The sequence below is a fragment of the Armigeres subalbatus genome, chromosome 1, assembly GCF_024139115.2.
Source record: "Armigeres subalbatus isolate Guangzhou_Male chromosome 1, GZ_Asu_2, whole genome shotgun sequence".
Lineage (NCBI taxonomy): Eukaryota > Metazoa > Arthropoda > Insecta > Diptera > Culicidae > Armigeres > Armigeres subalbatus.
The window spans coordinates 217,727,262-217,753,583 of record NC_085139.1 but is presented as its reverse complement, the minus strand read 5'-3'; the positions used below and the strand labels follow the sequence as shown (position 1 = coordinate 217,753,583).

The following is a 26,322-nucleotide window of genomic DNA, read 5'->3' as shown; positions in this document are numbered from 1 at the left end:
AAATTCGATAAATTGCACCTGGTTTGTGATGCGGCCACCACAGCACAAGAGAGCGCAAGGAGTCTCGTTCAATTGGGTCCCAAATCCCTACCTCTTTTATGGTTGCAAACGGTAGTGCATTGGTCAAGAATACATGAACTGAAATAATTAAAATTCTGTTAACAGTCTAAGTATTCTAAGACATATTTAAGGTTGAGAATCCTCTTCTGCTGAAAATGCAACCTTTCAGAACGAATAAACCATAAGCCCTGCCCTGCGGTGTTTTGCTAGTACATTTGAAACAATATAATAACACTTTTTCTTGTACGTCAAACAAGTCCGAAAATGTCCACAAAGCGCTTTCTATTTGTTTTTTACTTTCCAATTAAACAATGTTTCATTTGACTTCTAAGTTGGGAAAAAATTTAACGCGTTCATGATGACTGGCTTCAGCGTACCTTGAAACGAAATGGATAATCGATTCTTCATTTTAGAACCCAAAACAGTGTTTCTGTGCCCGCGGCAAAATGCCACCTGCGCCAATATTATTGATTTTTTTCCTCAGCTGCAAATACGATCAGAGGATCGATATTCCAGTAAATGTTTGTGACGTATACGCCATTTTCCAAAAATGGTATTATCGAGTAGTACTCATCGAGTTCTTTCGCAGAAAAATAGAAAACATGCATGTTGTAATTTGACGCTTACGTCACTTTCTCAGATAACGGCAGCATAGTTACAATCTGAATAGCGTCGACAGCGTCGGCAAAGAGGTTCAACTGACTTCCATCGTAAAAACAGTACAAGCAGGATTTCGAATGCGACAATGAACATCGAACTCTCCCGAATCAACGAATCGGAGAACAAAAATAAAAGCTTTGAAAAGCTTCGTAATGGACAAAGGTACAAAGGACTCAAATTCCCATTTAACAATAATTTTCATCGGTTTTAGATACGGAGGATTGAAATTACAAATGAATTCAATATCCTATGGAAAGAATTTCGTGATTATTGTTAAAATGGTCATTAAAAAGCGAGTGTTCGGAATATGAGTCATGTTCGGAATTTGAGTAAAAACGGTATCCAGCAAGAACGTATCTTTAGAAGGGTCTGATTTCCCAGCGAGGAACACCTTTGGACCACCTATTCAACTCAGCAGTCATTCACACCAAACGAAAGACCTTTTCAGGTTGGTAATGAGTTTGTTCGATCTTCTCGGACTCGTTTGTCGTTGAAAAGAATGTAATTCTTCAAAAAATTTCGTGGGCAAAGTTCCGCCGGGTAGGCTAAAGTATCCCAGCTGGCACCGTTTCTTTATGGAATTAGAGGTGCTGGATGCTACTTCGCAGGCTTCAGCAAGGACGAATCCCTCGAACTGTACGTCTACAGTCACCTACTTTAGAACCGTAGACAAAGCGCAGTTTCAGCGCTCCAGTCAGATCGATACCGATATATTGCAGCATTCCATATCACAACAATACTAGACGATACGAATGTTGCCTATAGGAGGTGGCTATCTAGACAGAACTTTGCAGATGAAGCCGCAAAACTGAGAAGAAGTCCAAACAACTTCGAGAATTGCCGATGGTTCAAAGGTACTGCATTCCTAGATATACGAGATTAAGTCAGTGGCCAGTGAAAAATTCCTGGACGATAATACACTTCCAACGGTTTTCCAAGTGGGAGAGACTGGTAATAGTGGTATCATATCTACATAACAGGGAAACACAATTGAGACTGATTTGGTTGCAGCAACTCATACATATATGACATCCGTCGGGAACCATTGTCTATCATTCGGGCGTTTTGCCCCAGGCCTATTTTTGACACATTTTTTAAATGCGTTAGAAAGTCATAAAAACCTTATTGTTTTGAATAAGTGATCATTGTGAAATGTAGCTGGGTTTGTAAATTTTGCACCTATACGTTGAAATGGTTGGGTATTTTTGTTTATATGGGCGAAAACAACGAAAAAGCTTAAGGGGTGCATTTTGGACCATTCTCCCCTACCATCTATGGTGGGGTGCAGATGGCGGACGGTACGTGGAGGAGGCGAATGTACCACGAGTTGCATGAGCTGCTGGGAGAACCATCCATCGTTCACACCGTGAAAGTCGGACGAGTGCGGTGGGTCGGGCACGTAGCCAGAATGTCGGACAGCAACTCGGTTAAAATGGTTCTCAACAACGATCCGACGGGCACAAGAAGGCGAGGTGTGCAGCGGGCGAGGTGGATCGATCAGTTCAAAGATGAATTGCGGACCCTCCGTAAACTGCGTGGTTGGCGACGTGTAGCCATGGATCGAGCCGAATGGAGAAGAAGACTCTTATATACCGCACAGGCCACTTCGGCCTTTATTTTTTTTTTCATCAGACTAAGGCCGGAGTGGCCTGTGCTGCACATAAAAGACTTCTCCATTCAGCTCGGTTCATGGCTGCACTTCGCCAACCACGCAGTCTGCGGAGGGTCCGCAAGTCGTCCTCCACCTGATCGATCCACCTTGCCCGCTGTGCACCTCGCCTTCTTGTTCCCGTCGGATCGTTGGCCAGGCCATCTGCGAGTTGTGGCGCCTGCCTAGGATGTGGTGGGGTTTGACAGTGGGCCCTGTTAAACCTCTATAAAAAGCTGCATGTATCCGCAAGTAGGCTCCGCCAAAGCGACCGTGTGCCGCCCAAAGCGCACAAGCCCAAGTCCTGGTGTTAGGTGGGACGCTAAACAGCCCTGACACGACGGCCCTCCGACGAGACAGGAGGTTTGCGCAGGCCCAATAAGCCGCCTTTAAAAACAACTATTACGAACGACATAGAAGATAATATGAATTGAATAAACTACAGGTGTTTAAAATAAACTGAGATCATGTACATTGCGTAATGATAATTGCTAAAATTGCCTAACATTGCATCATTAAATGTGCGCTTAAAAATCGAACTCTCATTCAATCATCATGAAATTTGGAGGAAATGTTATTCAATCTATCAAAAATAAGAAACGTTTAAAAAAATACATAACTTTTTGAGGTTTTGTCCGGCCTCCAGCCATTGTGGCGACGTGCTGACTAAAATCAATTATTATCAAAATATACTCTCACGTTGGTAGGTGCCTGAGATATTTGATGGCAATTTGAATCCTTGTTTTTTTTTTCTGATAAAGACCTACGCTAAATCGGTACTGGAGATCTGGAACTCATGCCAATCCGGAACCACACCTTTTGCATATTTTAACTGCTTCTTTGTCCATGTTGGGTCAGCACCTGTCTAGCAACCATCATTCTAAATCCGGGAGTTCTTCATGAGTAAGCACCAATATTCTACTTCTCAAAGGTCGCGAAATGTTCAACCGCGAAAATGAATTCCGCGAAATGGTTTTCGGCGAAATGTTATACATACAATCGATACGGAGCCCAGATTTGTACTCCATACTTGAGTATGCTACGATTTAGTGCACAATACAGCGATTTGAGAGCATGTACATCATCGAACTGTGCTGTGTTACGCCGTAAGAATCCCAGCATAGCGTTTGCCTTAGCGATGGTAACTGAGATGTGTTCAGTGAAACGAAGCTTACTGTCGAGAACGATTCCAAGGTCTTTGATCGATGTAACTCTCTGAAGCGCTGTGGTTACTCGAAGGTTACAGAAAATCTACAGCGAGTGAATGTTGTGGCTCTGCATTTCGTCGAGTTCATCAGCATACCATTTAATGCTTTCTTGCAATTAACGCCAATATTTATATTACCAAAAATTTAGCACAGCTTTATAGTTTCATTAGACTGCTAATATGATCAATTTTGTGTTTAAAAATAATTTTCATAAACGCGTTTGCCCGGTGTAAGGCGAACTGAGAAGATAATGCCTTCTTAAAATCAACGCGCCTGTCCGGTATAAGGCAGATAGAAGAAAAATGCCTTCTATAAATGAACGCGTTTGCCCGATATAAGGCAACCAGTGTTGATAATGTCTTTTGTATTGAATGCGTCTGCCCTTAATAAGGCGAACTGAGGAGATGATGCCTTCTTTAAATCAATGCATCTGCCCGGTATAATGCAAAAAGTACAAATTTGCCCGGTATAAAGCAAACAGAGATGATGCCTCCTTTGACTGCCCGGTATAAAATAAGATAAAAAGACAAAAAGAGGAGATGACGCCCTCATTGTGGCTCTACATAGCTGTTTGTCATTTGTCGTTCTTCTTGTCGCAGCAAGGTATACCGCCAGCTTTTCATACACTATTGGAGCTACATTTCCACAAACGGCCTTTTAATTTATTCTGTCCAACTCTACATCTAAAGTATGCAGTCTATGTCTAAAGTATAGCCCAGTCGTCTTGGACTTAAGTTTCCATCAACAATCTGCATTTTGCATGAAAAAATGCTGCAAAATCTGCCCCCAAATACGTAGTGGAATGAGATTTGACGGAACAAAAATTCGTCGTTCTATACTGTATTGAAACAATTTCAGTTTGAAGAACGGAGCGCACCATCGAGTACTTGCTTGATGAAAAAGACGCAAAAAGGAGGTGACGAAGGATTGTTATTGATTATTACGTAAAACAAATGTTAATCATTTATAAGGATTCTGAACAAACTTTCATTGGTTAAAAATTGTTTTCATTGAAATGAAGAATAAACTTGAAATACTGACTAACTCGGGGCAGTGTCGCATTCGGGGTAGTGATTCATTCGGGGTAATGGCATTATGGGTAGTGGAATTATGGGTAGTGTCGTAGAGTCGTGACAAAACATTCTTAGCATGGTCACTCCCAACGTTTGTTAAAACTTATATCATTTGCTTATGATGTTATTCCTTAACTATATTCCCTTCCAACCGTCCATCTCCTTGACATCTATGAGGGCGTCGGTGAGTCACAAGCCTCTCGTTTAGTAGATGTCATATAACCATTTCCTTCTTTTCCCTAGTAACGGAGAGGATAAGCGTGGCTGGCAATGGTTATTACAATAAAAATTATTTTGCAAACAAAATAAACACTTAACAAAACACTCAACAAATTAAAATGACTGACGATCTCTCTGTGCCCCGAGAGAAACGTCCAATGTGTTGCCCATTGCGATATGACGAGGTTTCATTAAAGGTTTTCAGTCCATCAGTCATTGGACTTTCTTGCTTTTTTATTTTAGACCTCCGATTGGGTTACTATTAAATCCCAAATAGTAATCCGTAAGCAGTTGGGGTAAAAAAAAGTTAAGGTATACATGACAGCTATAGTATGCAATTTACGAAATACTTTATTTTAAGATATTTTTTGGTATTGAGACCACTTCAGGACTTTTCCGGTAACATTCGGAATACAAAGAGAGCGGTTTACATAAAGAATACTGTCAAAATTTGCATTTGACAATTAAAATTACCAGCTGAAACCAATAAACATTAATTGTCAAAAAGCAGAGTTACCAATCCAATCAAACTAATTTAATATAAAGCACTGCACGGACTGCTTTGTCTCTTTCTCGCTGCAAATAAATTAGAAAACAACAAGGCCACTAAATGTCAAAATTCATGTTCTTTTTCAGGTCAACCTAAAAATGATAAAAATGTCGTTTTGCAGAAAGGGCCATTTGGTCGGAAATTTTATTTCCCTTTCGACCGTATGTTCTCTTTGGCCAAAAAAACATTTTCGGCATATTCGCATATTTGTAACATTTGCATTTTTTTTGCGATCGAACAAATTTCTTAAATGACCGCATTATCTGGACTGTGGATCTGGTAATTTAAATGCTTCAGATTCCTGACATTTCTGCGTAATCCAGAGTCTGTCTATTTAAAATGAACCAAACCTTTTTTTCAGGTTCAGATTTTCCAGACTTCACAGAATCCTGGATGTTTTGCGGGGCGACTCGCAATCCGGGACTGTTCCGCATAATCCAGGACGTCGGGTCACTTTAACCGCAGAGGTTTCGATGTTTTCAGCTGGTCAATATCCTCCCGAGTTACAAATAACGTTCTGACTCTTGCTAGATGTTGGTGAAAATCTGACTAAGACCGAAGTAGCCCGCGCAGTACATCAAAATTAATTCCATTAAGTTCGGTTCATGGCCTGATGAGTACCAAATCTTCTCTCCTCTGATCGATCCATCTTGTGTGCGGCGTAACCCGTCTTCGATTACCAGTTGAACCATTATGAAGAATCATTTTCATTGGAAAGATATGAAGTTATAGGTATTATTCTGGCTTTTCCTCCAACCGCTGATGCAGTACAGTTGCTTCGATACACAGCATTGGTCCTCTAACAGCATTCCTCAGGATTCGTTCGTTCAGAGGAACTCAATAAATTTCTGAGTCTTCTTATTCTTCTACTTCTTCTTCTTCTTCTTCTCCTTCTTCAATGGTGCTACATTCCGAATGGAACTTTGCCTGCTTTTCAGTATTCTGTTAGCATTTCCTCTGTTGACAATTGATAGCTTTGCTATGCCCTCCACTGCATTATGAGTATGTATCTATGCCCAGGGAGTCGAGAACATTTCCAAACCTAAACATCCTAGACCGGATTAAGAATCGAACTCGCCATCTCCGGATTGGCAATCTTACGCCTTTGCTCGTAAGGCGCCTGAAGACCACAAATGGCTGAATACCAACACGATCGAAGTGCCCTGCCTTCCCTGCAAAAAAATGCATTTTTTTTGCGATTTTGAGTTAGGTTTATGAATTGTCGCCAAAATGTTAGTACTTTTATCTAAATTGGTGAAATCTGAAAGTTTATTCTTAAAATCTCTAAAAAGAACTACCAAGTTGTTTTGTTACATCGAGCATATTACCACATAACTGTAACACTGGAAAATCATCTCACTGCACGGGTAAAAATCCGTTCCCGGAAATGAGAAAATAATTCATGATTTCATGAATCCAACGTGTTTTCATTTTATGAAAATACACCATGAATATTAGGGTGGCTCAAAAAACACTATTACAATTTTTTTGATGGGCCGCCCTCTTATTCGGCTCTATTTGATGCCCTGATGCTCTGGACAAAATTTCAGCCAAATCGGTCAACGTTTGGGCGGTGCTAAACTCGTTGGAAGTTTGTATGGAAAAATGTGTAACGTTTTGCCACAATAAATATCTGTTATAAAAAAAGCTCAATTATTTCGGATAAAAGCTTTATATTTATATCGAACTAATGAATACTTTGCGGATTAAACGTAGATGGCCTTTTAATACTGCAATGAAATAAACTGTGGTTTACTCGTCTAAAATATCATTTAGTTGTATTAGTTTAATATTCATAATGGACATATATTTTAAGGTTCCTTAGATTTTCTAAAAGTTCCACTCAGCCATTTCTAAATTATATCGGCTAGAGTGCAGACTGTTAGTTTCAGTGATAGTGTTTTTCCATTTCCTAATTAAAGGTTAGTTTTCAATTTCAATTAATTTAATTTAAAAAAAAAAAGGATAAAAGTTCAAGTGATTAATGAGTGAAACGTAAAACAATAATTGTATTTAATGTTTCCCTATTAAATTAGTTTCCGACTAGAGTATCACAAGAAGCGAAAACTCTGCGCTCTTGTGCAATTCTAAATCTGTACAAAAGGTAATTATGACAAGTGAATTCATTTATTGGAATTTATTTTAATCTCTTTTCTCGTTGGAACATAGCGTCCAACGGGCGCTTTTTTATCCGAGCGACCAGCTCGTTGGCATTTTCCCGCCATCTTTTTTTTGGAATTCGTCCACGTGAAGACGATTACGGTGACGACCGCGCTCATCCTGGCCCGCCAGTTCCTTGGCAGTCAAACGGACGGAGTGGACCCTTTCCAGCCTTCCTGCGTTCGGCGACGAATCTGGTAGCGTACTGGACCTGCCGATACCCTCCCCCGCATCTATATTTCGGCCATCAAGGATTGGAGCTATTTCCGCACGATCGGTGGCAGCGTGCATCGCCCACCCGAGGATCTTTTTTGCCTCGCCGCCACTGTTGGCAAAAACATCGTGCGATGTTGGTGCACCCCTCGTCCGATGAACTCCCGGACCGCCAGCACCGTTCTAAATCCTGCGCAGGTATGTGAGTCATGGCCATTTTTACACGATACAACACACACACTCCACACATGCATATTTGAAAAAAAAACGAAAACGAATGAATACATAAAATGAATTCAACATAATTATGTTCTCTTTATTTCTTACGCGCTGAGCCCTGTGGTAATTTTGTCCGCCCGGGTGTCTGTCGTATTGCGTTTCACTTTACGTTGATCTTGAGCACGTTTCTATTCTCCGCTTTGTTACATACCCCCAGTGTATTGCATTGCTGATCTTATTTCTAGCCATTACGTTTAATCAAATCAAATTAACAACCGTTCGATAACGCTGAGAAGATTGCGCTCATGCTTAAAACAGCTTAGTCGGGCAATCCTTAACACGACCAGTGGTCTCTAGGTAACGAGGGTGGCGCTTAAGCCACTGCGTTTGTCGCACTTCTTCAGAGTGTTTTCTTGAACGGTTACAAATGTATGCAGATACATCCAAAAACAGTGATTTACAGTTGGACAACACAATTTACAATCTAGAATCTTGATACTCATTCAGTTCTTCTAGAATTAAATACAGAATGTTATGCTGAAAACCGCGAGAAGATTAGAGGTTATTAGACAAAGATATTAGCATTTTACTGGAGTGTTGTAGGGGTGAATTTATTTCTTTTCAAAGGTAAAAGAAACGAAATTTGCTCAAACTCCACTTCAGAGAAATGCTAATAACTTAGCCGAGCGAAATCTAATCTAATCGGTTTTTTGCAGAACATTCTATATTAAATTCTTCAAGATCTGAATTAGTATCATGATTCTTGATCGTAAATTGTGCCGTCCAGCTGCAAATAACTGTTTTTGGATGTTTCTGCATACATTTTTGCATATAAACTTCCAACGAGTTTAACACCGCCCAAACGTTGACCGATTTGGCTGAAATTTTGTCCAGAGCATCAGGGCATCAAATAGAGCTGAATAAGAGGGCGGCCCATCAAAAAAATTGAAAAAAAATTTTTCCATACTAATTTGAGCCACCCTAATGAATATAAATCATGATTTCATGATTTATTTTCGCATAACGCAACCAGTGCGTTACGATTTGGTTGTTGAGATCGAAAACTTGAACTTGGTTTTGAACTCGAGTACACCGAGTGAGAGTCCGGCGTGCTACCTTTCAGCCGTTCTCACTTCTTGTGAAGGGAGTGTTCGAAGTATAACCGGTTATGCATTTTGTCGACTGTTGAAGATTGCGCAGTACCATGAATAATGTTCCTGAAATCATAGATTATAATCATGATTTCATGAACTTGCATGATTCATGATTTCATGATTTTTTATTCATAATTGTGGGTATGCATTTGCTTTCGTGTGGTGTGCCATGTTCCTTGAACAAAAATTAACACAATTGATTTGCACTCAAATATCAAGTGATGCAGATATTATTGCCTACACGTCCGTCTCACTTTCAGTAAAAATGGAACAACTCAAAAATTTAGTGAACCAATGTTTATTCATTTTTGAGTAAAGACCGAAAGATGTCAAAAAATGCCTAAAATCTACTCCAATTATTTATCGAAAAAAGTAGAATTTTGATTACTTTTCTCTTAAATTTAAGTGAAGAAATAGTTTTATGAATTATTGAAATTTCACCAATAAAATAATTAATAATGTGTGGAAAAAGGCCAATCTTGATCATTTATTTAAACAAAAATATTACAAATGGTTTTCATTAATGACTGCCCCAAGTGCACATTCATTTCATTTCATTTGTTTAGTTTACATCTAAACAGATAACACTGAATCAACAATTTGACGCCACAATACGCCGTCTCATACTTGCCGGATCGGAAGCGAACACCATCTTTGCAGGGTTGCTGTCCGGCATTCTTGCAACATGCCCTGCCCATCGTACCCTTCCGGCTTTAGCTACCTTCTGGATGCTGGGTTCGCCGTAGAGCTGGGCGCGCTCGTGGTTCATTCTTTGCCGCCACACACCGTATTCTTGCACACCACCAAAGATGGTCCTAAGCACCCATCTCTCAAATACTCCGAGCCTTTGCAAGTCCTCCTCGAGCATTGTTCATGTTTCATGTCCGTAGAGGACAACTGGTCTTATAACCGGTCGTCTTGTACATGACACATTTGCTGCGGTGGCGAATCTTTTTTGACAGCAGTTTCTTCTGGAGCCCGTAGTAGGCCCGAATTCCACAGATGATGCGCCTTCGTATTTCACGACTAACATTGTTATCAGCCGTTAGCAAGGATCCAAGGTAGACGAATTCCTCGACCACCTCGATGGTATCCCCGTCTATTGTAACACTGCTTTCCAGGCGGGCCCTGTCGCGCTCGATTCCTCCCACAAGAATGTACTTTGTCTTTGACGCATTCACCACCAGTCCAACTTTTGTTGCTTCACGTTTCATGCGGGCGTACAGTTCTACCACCTTTGCAAATGTTCGGCCGACAATGTCCATGTCATCCGCGAAACAAATAAATTGACTGGATCTGTTGAAAATCGTACAACGACTGTTACACCCGGCTCTCCGCATGACACCTTCTAGCGCAATGTTGAACAACAGGCACGGAAGTCCATCTTAGTCCCGACGCGATTCGAACGAACTGGATTGTTTGCCTAAAGTCTTCACATAATTTTGCACACTATCTACCGTTGCAACGCGTTGCTTTGATCAGTCTGGTAAGCTTCCCAGGGAAGCTGATCTCGTCCACAATTTTCCATAGTTCCAAGCGGTATATACTGTGATATGCCGCATTGAAATCAACGAACAGATGATGCGTTGGGACCTGCTATTCACGGCATTTTTGAAGGATTTGCCGTACAGTAAAAATCTGATCCGTTGTCGAGCGGCCGTCAACGAAGCCGGCTTGATAACTTCCCACGAACTCATTCACTAATGGTGGCAGACGTCGGAAGATGATCTGGGATATTACTTTGTAGGCGACATTAAGGATGGCGATCGCTCGTAAGTTCTCACACTACAGCTTGTCGCCTTTCTTGTAGATGGGGCATATAACCCCTTCCTTCCACTACTCCGGTAGCTGTTCAGTTTCCCAGATTCTGACTATCAATTTGTGCAGGCAAGTGGGGTCTCCAGTAGCCTTGCGAGCAAAGGCGTAGGATTGCCAATCCGGAGATGGCGAGTTCGATTCTCGGTCCGGTCTAGGATGTTGTCGGGTTGGAAACTTTCTCGACACCCTGGGCATAGTGTATCCATTGTACTTGCCACACAAGATAATTATTCATGCAATGGCAGGCATAGAAAAAAATTCAATTAATAACTGAGGAAATGCTAATAGAATACTAAGTTGAAAAAGCAGGCCAAGTTCCAGTTGGAATGTAGAGCCATTGAAGAAGAAGAAGAGAAGGCAAATGGCTAGCTTTTCCGGAACCCTCTTGATGAGCTCAGCTCCGATACCATCCTTACCAGCTGTTTTATTGGTCTTTAGCTGTTGGATGGCATCATCAACCTTCGGGGACTCGCGCCGTTGTAAACAGTACAACAGGTTCGAAAAAAGCATGCTTCGCGTTCACTACACAGGCGGGACTGCGTGAGCGAGTCCCGGAAGGTTAACTTCCCTCAAGGTGGGGGTTGGTTGGCTTCTATCGTCCGCTGAACTGGCGTAGTCATCTCCTCCGCTGCCTTGACTTTCACTGTCAAGTGCACATATTCGATTTAAAAATTTGGCGTATTCGTCGATTCTGCATCTATTCTTTGTCCTCCGAATGGACTAACGAGAAAACTTCGGGAATTCTTATGTTAACGATAGCGGTGGCGTGCCAGAGTTTGACCCCGTTGTCATACATGGTTACCTGTCTTCGAGAATTGTCACAATCGATAATATTGAGTATGGGAGCAGTGGTCGATAGCTCTGCTGCAGGCGTTGATAAATCTAGCGATCCTTTCTGTATATGGTCACTGTCATTGGTTATAAGTAATGGAATTCCATTTCTCGTCGGATATTGGCGCTGCTAACGTCCTTCCAGTTGCGTGAATTCGTTTATTTCCCAGAATGAGGAAGAACTGAAATGGATAAAGTTTGGTTAAGATATCTTACACTATATTAATTGATTTTATTTTACTTTCAGCAACAAGAGGTTCGCACCAGCTGGTCTTCAATAGACTGACTTCTATGCTTCGCCGGTCTGCAATATCGAGAGATTAAAATATATTTTGAACATTATGAGGATATTTTAAGCTTATTCTTGTACCACTTACCTGTGACATCTAGCCAAATGTTAAATTGTTTCAGATCAATTCTTAATTTCAGTAAGAGTAATTTAAAAACTAACTATTCCTTATGTCCTCACTTCAATGACATTGACTTGGGATTTTCGGTCATTTTTTTTAGCTTTCTTAACAAATATGACTAGGCTAGATGTACCTAGATGTGGCTATAGCACCAGTTGTCGCACTAGTGCTTTATATGCGAAATGGCCAATGAAATCACCACAAAACAAGTTCAGATCGATAAAGCACATTCATATGATACGATAACACCTTTGATCTCCTCCAAAACAAGCAAAGCATAATTGTAAAAAATAATTTTACCTAATTTTTGACATCCTTTGCACCAGTGGTCCCTATTTGGCCAATCCCATAAGAAAACAATGGGTATTGTCAAATAAGGAACCAACATTAAGAATAGTGCCACAACTACATGCATGTGTTCCTATTATGGATTAAACAATTTTTAGGATTATAACAAATTTTATTGTGGTTTTCGCAGCTGTTTTAAGGAACAGGAAGTAAAACCTTTCGTTTGATATATAAAGTCGACCCGCATGCCTTTTACTTATTTAAAAAAAACAGTTGTTCTTATGTAAGGCGACAATAGACAATTCCAGTTTTTTTTTTAAATGAATTGGATTTCCATACTACGTATGCATTATGCATATTACAAACCATATCGTTCCATTTCATCCATGTCTACTATTGTCGATTGTTACAAATATGTAATCATGGGCAGTATAGATAGTGGAATATATATGTATATATATATATATATATATATATATATATAAGCGAAGATAAATCCTCTGTCTCCAAACGAACTATCAAACGTGTCTCCAAACGAGCTTGACGTCAGTATTTCATGATTTGAAAATGGCTAAAATAAATACTCCCCCCCTAAACAATTAGAAAATTCCCATAAAAAAATAGAAAATTGCCAATAAAGAAATCAGGGTATGAGCAATAAATAAATATAAAATTTCCACAAATAAAACAAAATTTCCATAAACAATTAAAATTTTTCAACAAAACAAAAATAAATAAGCACTTTTAAAAGCAAAAATTGCAATTATAAAAGAAGAATTTTCCATACAAAAAATTAAATGTTCCACGAAAAAAATACGAAATTTTCATAAATAAATCAATATTATCATTAAAAAATAACAAAATTTTCCCCAAAATAAATATTTTTTTTCCATAAAAAAATAAAAAATTTCCACAAAATAATCAATAAAGAGCAATAAAAAATAAGAAAATACCCATAAAGAAATATAAAAATCAATCAAACTTTAAAAGCGTTTAAAGTTCATGTAAAATTTCAACAGCCTAATTGCTTTCTTGTATTTTTTTTATGGAAATTTTCTTTTTTTTTGTATTGCTCTTTATTGATTATTTTGTGGAAAGATCTAATTTTTTATGGTCTTTTCGTGGAAAATTTTGTAATTGTTTATTGCTGATATTGATTTGTTTATGGAAAATAGTATTTTTCTCCGTGGAACTTTTTGATGTCTTTATGGAAAATTATTTTTTTATAATTGCAATTTTTGCTTTTAAAAGTGCTTATTTATTTTTGTTTTGTGGAAAGTTCTTAATAGTTTATGGAAATTTTGTTTTATTTGTGGAAATTTTATAATTATTTATTGCTCATACCCTGATTTTTTATTGGCAATTTCCTAATTGTTTATGGAAAATTTCTAATTTTAAATGGAAATTTTATTTAGCTGCCATTTGAAAATATAAAGGGGTGTGATGTCAAATGCGCCTGGTATACGGTCAAAAAACGAACCCAACCATGCTTTCACTCATCTATAGATTCAACTAGGGGAAATGACGGCTTTGGCAGGTTTTGTTCTATTATTGTCAGGGGGTTTTCTATAATTAATTATGCTCAAATTTGGCCTAAACATTCTTTGCATATCAAAGAATATTGTGCCCAAATTTCATAAAATTTGTTCAACAAAAACCCCCTGACATTAATAGAACAAAACCTGCTAAAGCCGTCATTTCCCCTATCTATTTTCTGAACCAATCGACCGTAATTTTCAGTTATCTATCGTATCTCTTATCTTCTCCTCACAATGGCCTCTGCATTTTCGGAGTATCTACAATGGCTCTTCGAAAAAGATTTTCAATCTTTATACCAAGCGCTACCGTTTATCTCGTTCGATTTAGTAATTATCGACATAACACAATTCTTCTATTTTCCACAATATGGCGCTATTGTTATACAGTCGAAGTGGTGCAAAATAGCACATACAATACAAAACTAGTCTAGGCTTATAATAGTCTAAATTTGTCCCACTTTTGCATGTGATGGTTCATCCGTTTATCATGTCGGCAGGTTATTTCGGAAACAATCATGTTTAGTATTATTCAAAATCTTGTTTTCTTACATAAAATTATTCGCACTTCAATCACACTCTTACTCGAACTGCACCACTACTGCTCTAGACCAACGTGATACTGTAGATCCACTGCCGGTAGGACTCGACACGGGTGTATCCCGATGGGGTTGTGTTTCCGCAGCTTGCACTGATCAACGAAGCAATCCCCGTAACGGTCGGAGTTCCACGAACATCGGTGATGAACCCAGCTCCCAGATCGCCATTGCAAATGTTCGAAAGTTCAATGTTGTTTTCGGCACAGAAGTGCAGCGGAAGCGTAATCGCGTAGAACTGCTGACACCGGAGGTTGGCGGTGACCCGCGGATAGGAGCGAACCAGAGTGGCCGATTGGGATGTGGCTGTTGGGGGATTTTTGAAGGTTGTTTTTAAATTGTTCTGGATTTTGGATAGTCCTCTATTACTTTATGTACCTAAATCCTTGATGTAGGATTAGAATACGGCTGAATATCAGAGGATACCAGTTGTAGTAATGCACTTCACTAGATACTTACAGGCGGCGTTGGTAAATCCAAAACCTACGACGAAACCTTGTTCATTTTCAAGAGGTAGAGGACTTGCTGTGCTGGTCAGCGGAGGAAGTCCAATCGGTTGTATGGTAGATGAGAACACTAAAGCTACAGGCAGCGTTACTATACCGATGTCGTTAGCCTTGTTAGCGGAATTGTATGACGGATGAGCCGTAGCATCGGTTGAGGTAACTGCGGACAGCTGCGAGAAGATGTTGCTTCCCATTCCGATGTCCCATCGGATATAGCTGTTGAATGTGCGAACTGAGTGACTGCCAGGAAACTTATTAACAGATGATATTTACCCGAAAATGTTCTGCGCTGCGGTTAGAACATGGCGCGTAGAAATGATCGAACCACCTCCGTAGAACCCTGCGTTATTTGCGTTTAAATACAAAAGGTACACGTTGTAAGGTTGAAGAGGAGAGGCATGTCCGTTGATGATACGCGAAGATCGATCCGGTGTAGCCTGGATAAGATTTAGATTCTTTGATATCCGATTGACACTTTGTTCTGCATCAAATCCTACCTGAGCTCCCAGAATAAGCACCGTGACCACCAGCAACGTAAATTGCTTCATTGTTACACGAATAGTCTAACAAAATTTGAACTTCTCTGCAGGAATGATAACTTCTGAGGAGACCGTTCCAAACGAGTTCACATTTATAGCCATTTACTGCGTGAATTCGTCAAATTTCCCTGGACCTGTCAACGCTATCGTGACATAAGCCAGTCGGCACAGATAAGTGGTCATCCTGATACATATTCATAACTGCGACGTGGCCAGATGCGTAATCAATTTGTAATCAATTCAATAAGTAGGTATTGCATATATGATACTTTTGGAAGTCTGGCAGTTCTTTGAAAGCTCATGCGTTATCGCGAGATCCCGCTACAACAAAGTTTTTATTTGGTATGCAAAGACCATGACGCATATGTAAATGTCTATTTTATACTCCCTATCCCTATGAACAAACAGTAAGTGTTGAAAGCTCTCAAGAGCAAGGTGTGGAAATCACACATCCGATAAAATCGACTTATTGCTAATTTGTAGGTTACGTACATAGTTGATGGATGGAGCACTTTTTTTAGATCATCCATCAGTCTATATTTGCTATCATGGTTTCGCAGAGGCGCCAATTTTTAACCTTGGGAATGGGAAGACATGGAGGAACGAATGTGTATCGAGAAAAATATTCGCATACTTGATGGAATTAATCCAGGCAAGTAGCAAACTCACATACATTTTTTATTAATTCTGCGTTTTAGTGGTAGTGGTAGTTTAGTGACATGGCCGACCTAAATTTGCGAAATTGCACAAAGTAATACCAAATGAAGCTGGAGTGATTCATTGTTACTTGAAACCGTGATTATTTCTGCATCTTCACAATTGATGGATTGGAAGGAGTTCAACCATGAATGGAATAAAAATGTCATATGTAAAAGACATGCTGTGATTACTTTTGCAAAAAAAGAGAAACACCCAAAGGAAAAGACGATGTTTGCATTGATCGTATGAAATTGTCTCTTCATCCGTTGCAACGCGTTGGTTAGTTCCCAAACAAATGACTTTCTGATTAAGGTATTGCTCACAACGCACCTCGCCTTCTTGTGCCCTTGTTCTTTGTCAGACATTCTGGCTACTTTCTGGATTCTGGATCGTTCTTCCAACAGTTGATGCAATACGTGGTTGATTCGCCTCCTCCATGTATCTTTCTCCATTTGCACCCCACCACAAACGGTACGCAGCACTTTCTTTTGAAAAATTCCAAGTGCATATTGGTCCTCCATGAGCATTATCCAGCTGTCGTGTTCGTAAAAGACTACCTGTAGTAGCTTTCCCGTTTAGTTGCTCATCATGTGGAAGTGTCGCATCCAACTGCCGTGCGCAGTCTTGCGCTAGTCTACCGTCTTGTAACCGCTCAATGTTCAGCTGCGGCTTTCTAGTGCATGTATACGCAATGAGGTAGTGGAAGAATGTAGAAGCCTGCGCGAATCTCCTAGCTCATCGGGGGCGAATGCTTCGGAGGAGATGCCAATAAGAACCACTATGGAATGGTAGATCATGTTTCTTCTGTTTCTCGCACCAAATAGAAGAAGTTATATTGTCTAAGCAATATAGTATCTGATTCATAGGGAATCTATTCAAATGAGGTCACCAAGCAGCGGTTTGAATATTAGAATGACAAGAATATGGCCTTACTATCAGTCTCGATAACGCAATTTATTTCACGTGAGTCAAGGAAGTACTGGAAATCTGGGAATTTACATATTGTGAAATAATAAAATAATAACAATGGAAGAAAACCGAAAGCATCATTATCATGACGTCACTAGTATAATTATTTGATGGATCGATCGTGTGATAGCCTATCTACTATGATTTACGGCTTAGAAATGGCGGAGACCACACTCAGAGCTTTAATGTTTGCACCATTCACGAGAAGACGTTGCAGTTAGAGAGTTTATCTTTATAGATGGGCGAAAACTCTTCAGACAATTTATGTTCGCCAGCAAAAATGCAACTATTGTGTTTATGGGCAGCAAAGTTTATGTTATACATTTACATTACTGAGAACAAAATGAAAGAAAACAGAATGATTGCGTGAGCTTTTGTCCGAGACAATAGAGGTAATAAATCATAAAGGAAGATTGTTGCTGCCGTCCCAGGTGAAACATCTGTCTGGCGAGAATAGGCCGGGCGCTAAATGTCAACAATAAAGGCTACAACAACTATTCGCCGCGATTTATGCTTCCATTCCATTGGCGACAATGGTTTTTACAAAGGTGTATACGTAAAGGCTATACACACTCAGTTCCGCTCGGCATTTTTTCATTCTTTTGCCGAGATCCGCACAGCCGAGTGCTCGGTTCCTGACTTTCTGCTGATATCTCAGCGGAAAAAGTAATTTGTTTACTGCGGCACTCGAAGAAGCCGCCGTAATCATACGTCCATTCAGCTGATATTTCAGCAAACGAACTTAAACCGAGAATTGCACAGCCGAGATCGGTGAAAAAATTTAAGTGTGTATGTTCGCTACTGAAACAAACTTTTTATAGGAAGCCTGGAGACCCATAGTGTCATATACCAATCGACTCAGCACGACGAATTGAGATGATGTCTGTCTTTTTTTTCCATAAGCAATGGAGGGGGAATCTGCTCAACAGACATCCTGGGTTGACCAGGAAGTGCGGGGTTAGGGACCACCTCCAACAGCAAACGAGGGAGGCAGGACTATATCCCCGACCCGCTAAACCGTTTCCATTGCCGCCAAGCCCATAGTCCCTTCGGTACAACCAGAAAGTAATGCTTCAAAGGGGAGCCAGTGCACAACGCACCCTCGAGGTTGGCTGCCTGTCCTTGCAGCACCGAACATCGTGACTCGCTTTTTTAGAAGAACACCATCGTATCGTGTAAGCATATGCGGTATTTCGAAAAATTTCGTTTCAGGTGGTTCGAAACGAAATTCCGCGGAATTTCGCGGAATTTGAGCATGGCGAATTCTGATTTCTTGATTTCGTTTCGTAAAATTACAAAAATTTCGCTAGAAAAAAACTAGCTTCTAACGAAATTAAACGGAATTCCGCGGAATTTCGAAACGAACTTAAACTAATCCATACTTTATATCATAAAAAAAGTTTCAATTAAAAAATTAATCAATCCAACAGCATTCCAAGTTCTTTCTCATCAAAATTTAAATTACCTCTCTTTAAAATCTGAGAGATTTGCCAAAACTTTGTCGAAAATAAAGAAGCCTAAATTGTCTAAAGAAAATTTAAAATTTTCAAGAAATAGCAGCATTACGAAATCCCTAAAACACTTTAGCAGACAAAACGGAAATGCCTGAATTGGATAGATGCATATGAAATCAATACCAAATTTTCAAAACGACTTATCTGCTTTTGTAAACAAAGATTCAAACGACGATTTGGCGATTCTGATAGCACTCCCAAGCAAACCAACAGCATCAACGCGTAGCAGGAGCCTTCGCCTACGTGTTGATAGGGTTGATTTGCGTGGGAGTGCTATCAGAATCGCCAAATCGACTTTGAAAATTTGGTATTGAAATATTGTATCACATTATTGATTCTGCGCCTTGTATATTTTAGAAAGCATGAGATCATAATTCTTTTCCACAAAACTTGAAAATTTTTAAATATTGCTCATTTGCTGAGAAATTTGATTGATAAAATCAGGATTTGTTTGAAATTCTTCGGTCATCTAAGCATCCGTCTAAGACGAATTAAGTACTGTCCATTTAATCCCACCAGTTAATTTTCGTTATCTTTGCAGATACGTATTTACACCACAACTGTGTGGTCGTCTTCAGTGTCTCGTACTTGACTCGACTTGACTCGACAATCGCCACTTACACTATTTATACTACGCTAGGTACCTAATCTAATCTTATTTGCCTACTTTATTTACCTATACAGTAAATTACTTTATTGCTTAGGTAGAAACTTGAGCCAAGAGCTGTTATTTCCCTGATCCTTATTCAACAGCGCTGTTTGTATCTGTCTGTGGATTTCCAAACTCTCAGCTACATCGAGTTTCCATGGGGAAGAGACATTTCTTAAGATTTTAATATTTGATGCCGTAATTGGGTGATTTTCCTTATACACATGCTCTGCTACCTTAGATCTAAATTCGTAGTGTAATCCCTTATCGTTTTCTCTTTTAGCCTTTCTCACTTCCGCCATATGTTCCTTGAACCTTAGAGTAGAGTGGGGCAAGAGTGCGCGTGGGGTAAGAGTACGTTTTCGATTTTTTGAAGTATTAAAACAAGATAAACTAGCAGAACTGCATCAGTTTGACATGTTTTCTGGCCAACTATTATCATGTGTAATTGTAAACGATTTGAATAAACAACAAGGGAGATATGGAGTTAGATAACTTTTTGGTCATTTTGCTAAAAATAATTGGATTTCCGCAACTAGTATTTCATTACCATGTATACGTTCAATCAGGTGAACATTATACCATTTCGATAACCTATTGTATAGAGTACTTTATGGTACAGAACACCAATCCGGTTAGTTTTCCAAGAAGTCAAAACCATTACTTGAATAATTTTTGGGACTGTGGGGTAAAAGTACGCAGGAACCGGTGGGGCAAGAGTACGCATATGAATCTTCAAGTTATGATGTCAAACCCGTATCTCCGGCCGAAATAAGACTTCTTCCAAAGGATAAAGATCCACAACTAAGAAAAAAGGGACAGAATTCAAAATTATCACAAGTTTTTAGGATAAGTTGAAGTAATTCGGTGTTAGAAAGGACTTAGCGAACAAAGCACTGAAGCGAAATAATGAAATTGTATTAGGACTTGTTGTACACTTAAACATAGTACGAAAACACAATTTCATCTAAATGATAATTTCATTTAATCAAAAGAAACATTCATAAATTACGCAACTTTTAGCTGGGAGGGTTTGCGAGATGTATGACGATCCATATATTTTTTAGAGGATTGATACAAATAGTGTAAGGAAAAGGGGGGGGGGTGATGAAATAGCCAAATTTTACGTGACGTGATTGGTGTACTTTCTTTCAGGAAAATGCCATTGTATACGCCACGCGAAACCTGATATATATTTTTACCTCTGTAGTTTTTTGTATATATAAAAAACAATGGTTTTTCGTATGAAAGTGTACATTTTTAGGACCCCCTCCCCCTTTAAGAGTTACGTAATCTTTAAACATTCCCTAATATATGCTAATTGAACATCAATTAAATGTTATTAACTCTTATTTGTGTTAATATATTCTTAAAGCACATGATTGCATAAATGCGTACTCTTACCCCACCCGATGCGCACTTTTACCCCACCGGTGGGGTAAGAGTGCGTTTTTCACTTGGCTTGCAATAAGGTTTCTACTAAAACGAATCTCAATAATTTCACTATTTTTTCCACTGGGTAACATAAAGGAAGAGTATATGAATCATCGACACTGATTTGATATGCAGAAGCTTGCTTCATAAGGGCCACATGATCGATTGAAAACTAAGTGCGTACTCTTGCCCCACTCTACTCTATATCTAATAATCTTTTTATTTGGCCTACAAGGATTTTTTCACATTGGGAACAACTTATTTTTTAAACGCCTGCCTTATTCAACATTTCTACTTTATCCTTCGTTGAACCCAATAGAGACTTGAGTTGGTTGCTTCTACTGGAGAATACTAGATCGATGCCGAATTTCCTTAGTCGAGGGCGTAGCTGGTTGGTGATGTGTTGGACATACAACGCTGACACCGATAGAGGAGCCGCTGAAAAGAGTTTCGGTCCCATATGATTTTTAACTGGTGGAATTAACACTGGTGGAATTAACTGGTGGAACATACATTCCACTAAAAGAGCTTTATATATTTTTCATCTAAGCATGCTAAAGTCTTCAAGCCAAATAGATCATCATACGTTGATATACCTAATTTAAAAAGATTGCCAAATTGGCAAAGGCTTAGTTTCATGTTCTTGACAAATAATCATAATACAAAAAATTCTGATGATGATCACAATCCTGAGACCTATAACGTCCTGTAAAAAAATTCAACTACACAGTAAACAATATATTATGCATCTGATTCTGTTATAAATTTCTAACAGAATATGTTATCTGTGTGATAAAACTGTAGCATAATTTGAAATCTTTTTGTTTAAAGTAGTGTTATTTTTTATATAAATTTAGATCTTTTAACAACATTTTGCATCAAATTTGTAACAAATTTTAAAAAAAATAACGTATGTTGATATAATTTTGATATGGCCTTTATCATGAGGCATAGCCCCCGAATCAGTTCATTATCGCAACCGATTCCGAGAAACGTCTCTCACGGTATGCCACCTATCTAGAGAGTATACAGACATAAAAGTGAAAGATTTTGTCTTTCTCCTTTGGATTCAAACCCTGTGGTTTTCAAAAACCAAAAAAAATGTTTTTTTTTTCCTGAATTATTCGAAATTCAAAAACATGAAACCAAAAACAGATTCAACAGATTTGAAAAGAGAGAAGATTAATAAAATTCACTATCTGTAGTTAAGCTCAGACAGCTAGATATGTGCAATACTTATGCGAAGTAGCAAAAACTCTAGGGGGGCTATTTGGATCCTAGGTGGGGCTATAGCCCCCCCTAGCCCCCTGTAGTTACGCCAATGGATAAAACTAATGTCTGCATCAAAGAGCTCAAATTATTTAGTGCGGAATCGATCGTATTGTAGAAGATTATTAAACGAAGCACATTGATCTTGCGTTGGATTGATTTGAAACACAGTTTTCATTTTCTTGTTTTCAAAATAACTTCGTTTACAATAAATATTTTGTCGCTTACCAAGGGGTTTCACATGAATACTTTCTCAACTAACCAACGATTCCTTTTCCGTAGCGCTCACGGAGACACAGAGCATACCTCGGTCTCCTAAAACAATGAGTGTTACACTAATTTTCCTCTCCTAATACTAAATTGACCATAAGCACCGTTATTGACCAGCATCGTTATTGTTCATGAATTGGAAACTCGGAAGCAAGTATACAATAAGAATAACTTTTTGACGTTGGACTTACGTCTTTCTTTACTATACTGGGTGTCATTTAGATTTTTGGAAATCGAGAGCGTTACGCTGGAAGGGAAGATTTTGAACGTTACTAGCGCCTTTATCTTTCGATGGATTTTGAAGATTTATATATCATTCGACTCGCACACTCTCCAGTATTTTGCCTATTTCACTGAAACTTAAGATTATTAACGATGAGCTATTTAAAATTTCAATTCTTGTCAAAGCCAGCAAAAATTTCACATGTAACCAATCCCGTGCATTCCTAACACGGACATCAGAATGCGGTATGTCACCGGCCTACGGGTCCGTTGGAAGATTTTCTTTGTGTATAAAAGAAGCAGTGCCTGCCGCGTGTAGAGATGTCGTAAAATCTCGATTAATCGATTAGTAACTAATCGATTACTCTCGATTCTTATCGATTAATGAATCGATTAATCGTTGGGTGGTAATCGATTAAAAATTAATCGATTATCGCAACGATGAATCGATTAATCGGAGTAATCGCTTTATTTGCGACATCCTTATGATGTCGTAAAATCCCGATTAATCGATTAGTAACTAATCGATTACTGTTGATTCTTCTCGATTATTGAATCGATTAGTCGTTGGGTAATAATCGATTCAAAATTAATCGATTATCACAACGATTAATCGATTGATCGAAATAATCGATTAATTTGCGACATCTCTAGCCGCGTGCGAGTCATTACAATTTGTGACAGCAGCGCGTACTGACGTGCTTTTAGCTCGCGCATTTTTCGTTTCGTTCGTTCGTTCGCTGTGTTTACCTACACAGCGACAACATGCTCATGCAGTCACCAGCGGTAGAACTGCCGGTGGGTCTGCGAATATGCATGAAAGAAGTGGGCGAATTTTTTTGTTATTCTGTGATGGTCGCGTGCAATGGTGTCGGTTTCGATGGATGCAATCGCCCATCGCATCGCTCGGAGTTCGGTGGTGGATGAAGAAGAATAAAATTAGAGAGATTTGGTCTGCTCATTCAGGTGATTGGTTTCATAATTCAAATGATCCCGGGATGAGTACGAGTTATGTCATATGACTGACCATATGTTAAGTTGTGCTTGGTACTAAACGACATGTACATTAAAACATGGTTATACTATAACAGTTCTGATTTCATATAAAAAAATCAACTACAGATGAAAACAAAAATTTGATTAAAATAATTGCTTCCATTTATTTGCAGAATGTATTAGCAATTAAAGATGCACAATCAGCAATAGTGTTGATATCCATTAAGATTAGAAAATTTTGCTGAATTACATGTAAATGTTTTAAAAAAAAGTCCGCGAAAAATAATTTCCAGAAGAATATTTAAATAAACTTTATCTTATACTTTGTTTTTTATTTTCTGAGAAATTGTATCATTAAACTTGACGTAGACATGGAGTTTGGAATCAAAACATTATATAATTTTTCGTTGATGTTTTGGCAGTATCTCCTCTATTATAGTAGGGTCACTGCTCCTTGACTTGTTTCTTATTGTTGTGATTTTTTTTTCATCAGTAAGCACGCATGGTAGCAAAAAGAAGCAACGAAATTGGTGCTGCATTTCTTTGTTTGGAAACGGGACAGTTCCCCCAAAATAGCACATTTTGCCCAAGTCTGAAAGTTTTATAAATAGAATTGTTTAACTTGTTGCTTGAGTAAATAAGGGCTTAATAGTTAGAAACAAAGCAATTCTTATTATGTATTTAATTATTAGTTTTATTTCCAGAACTTTTGAATACACAAATTGCTAATAATTCTACACAGCATGGAAGTTGTCTTTCCAATATCAATACCTATAATCAAACTCTATAGATCCAAAAGTTAAAAGTTAAATGTAAATACGTTACGTTTATACAAGTCCTACGTCTACTCGCGGTTATGTTGAAAACATTACCCATTGCTCGTTTTTGTATCCCAAGCAAATTATTTAATTGGTGAGCTATGCATATTTGCTGTTTTCTCGGTCAATCATGATTAGCAACTACGACGTATACAGTTAAGAAACGTTATTAAGCTCTTCTTCGACTATTTGCATAATATGTGAGGAACATTGCAGATTTGTGGGCATTTCTAGATCTACGCATGGGATTTGCAAAAAAAAATCCAAAACGGGTTGAAAAATCATTTAAATTGCTGAAAATTCTTTACTTATGATTGCGTTCAGCACTGACCATAACAGCTGTTCTCATCTGCCAACCCGAGTAGACGAAAATAGCTCAATAATATCAAATGTTGATAAGATAGCAAAATGAGATATTGACATGATTGATATAAGAGATAAAAGATCAGACGATAATATCAATATTTTGCACTAACATATCATGAGAAGATCTAGTTATGCTTTTTGTAATAAGTAATGAATATCATGTGTCATTAGTTTGTTCTTATACATAGCAAATATTGATATTTAAATGATATTTCGGTGCAAATTTTTGATATTGTTGCCTGTTCTTTTATCTCTTATATCAATCAAGTTTATATCATGTTTTGTTATTCTATTCATGGCTTCTGCCCGGGAAGGAGACACACACAATAGATCAGTTTGTCGTGCTGATTGTATATAAGACTATCGGTCTAGGAAATGCACATGATTCTTCTAGTGAGCACATGTATGCTATATATGTAGACGAGGAATAAGAAGGAATAAATTTTGGCAGACACACCCTTTCCAATTGTTGATCTAGTAATATAAATTCTAATCTAATAATATCTGCGTATACGCCTGACAGATGTAGATACATAGTTAAGTATCCCACTTAATAAAAAAATAAATCTAAGCATTCGTTTTCAAATTTTGACTGAGTCAATACTGTAAAACCACGCTGACAAGATAATATGAAGTATGCTTCAGCATAATTACATAATTCTTAAATGAACTAAGGCTTTAAACGAAATTTGAATCCGTATATGAAAAATCCCACAATTTCTTTATTTTTATATACTTTATATAAAACTGATACAAAATTGATCAGGTTCAGGAGTACACGCTCCACGATGAATTCCTATGAAAGCGGCACAAATGCTGGGGTATTGCCTTATCGCCAATGGTATATGCGGCGAGAATGTGGCGATTTATCACAGATTGCCTCTTCAGTTATTATAACTCTTTTGGTCGCAAAACAGTTATTCGACTTCGAAAAAGTGAAATCAGAATTGCGTACATAATGTAAAACCAATTCAATAAAAATTGCGCGGAAAAAAAAATCAAAATTTCGTTTCGTTTCGAAAAATTTCGAATTAAATGGACCTCGATTTTGTATCGTTTCGAAGTCTCGAAAGAAATCTATATTTCGTTTCGTTTCGATCCGAATCAACATAGATATTTTAATTTTCGTTTCGTTTCGTTGGGAAAAAGTGTGTTATCGCATACCCTTAGTATCGTGCCAGCGCATTGCCAGCTTTTCAGGTGGCCTTATCACGCCCTATGTCCTCAGAAGGTGGGAAGGGTCGACTTCGCGCCTGCTTCTCTCTGCACGACTGGTATCAAGAATGATGATGCCGCGTGCACCCCAAATTGACCTCTCTGCGATAGGGTCTAATCGCTAACACACAGAGGGACGCGGTACCTATGCCTGCCCCAGCCTTGACGAGGACCCCTTTCCGTTCTCGGGCTCGGAACCCGCCCGATTGACCGA

At 38.6% G+C, this 26,322-nt stretch overlaps 2 protein-coding genes across 3 annotated transcripts in view; both read right to left on the bottom strand.

Moving 5' to 3' along the window:
• The window catches only part of LOC134205772 (uncharacterized), a 64,885-nt gene that overhangs the window by 25,449 nt on the left and 13,114 nt on the right, over nt 1–26,322 (bottom strand). The window lies entirely within an intron of this gene.
• Nucleotides 14,040–15,927, bottom strand: LOC134210955 (chymotrypsin-like). Its single transcript, XM_062687415.1, has 4 exons — nt 15,646–15,927; nt 15,422–15,585; nt 15,102–15,364; nt 14,040–14,948 (listed from the first exon to the last, which is right to left on the bottom strand). Exons 1-4 carry the CDS (start codon nt 15,694–15,696, stop codon nt 14,653–14,655), a joined length of 774 nt encoding a protein of 257 aa, XP_062543399.1. The 5' UTR covers nt 15,697–15,927; the 3' UTR covers nt 14,040–14,652.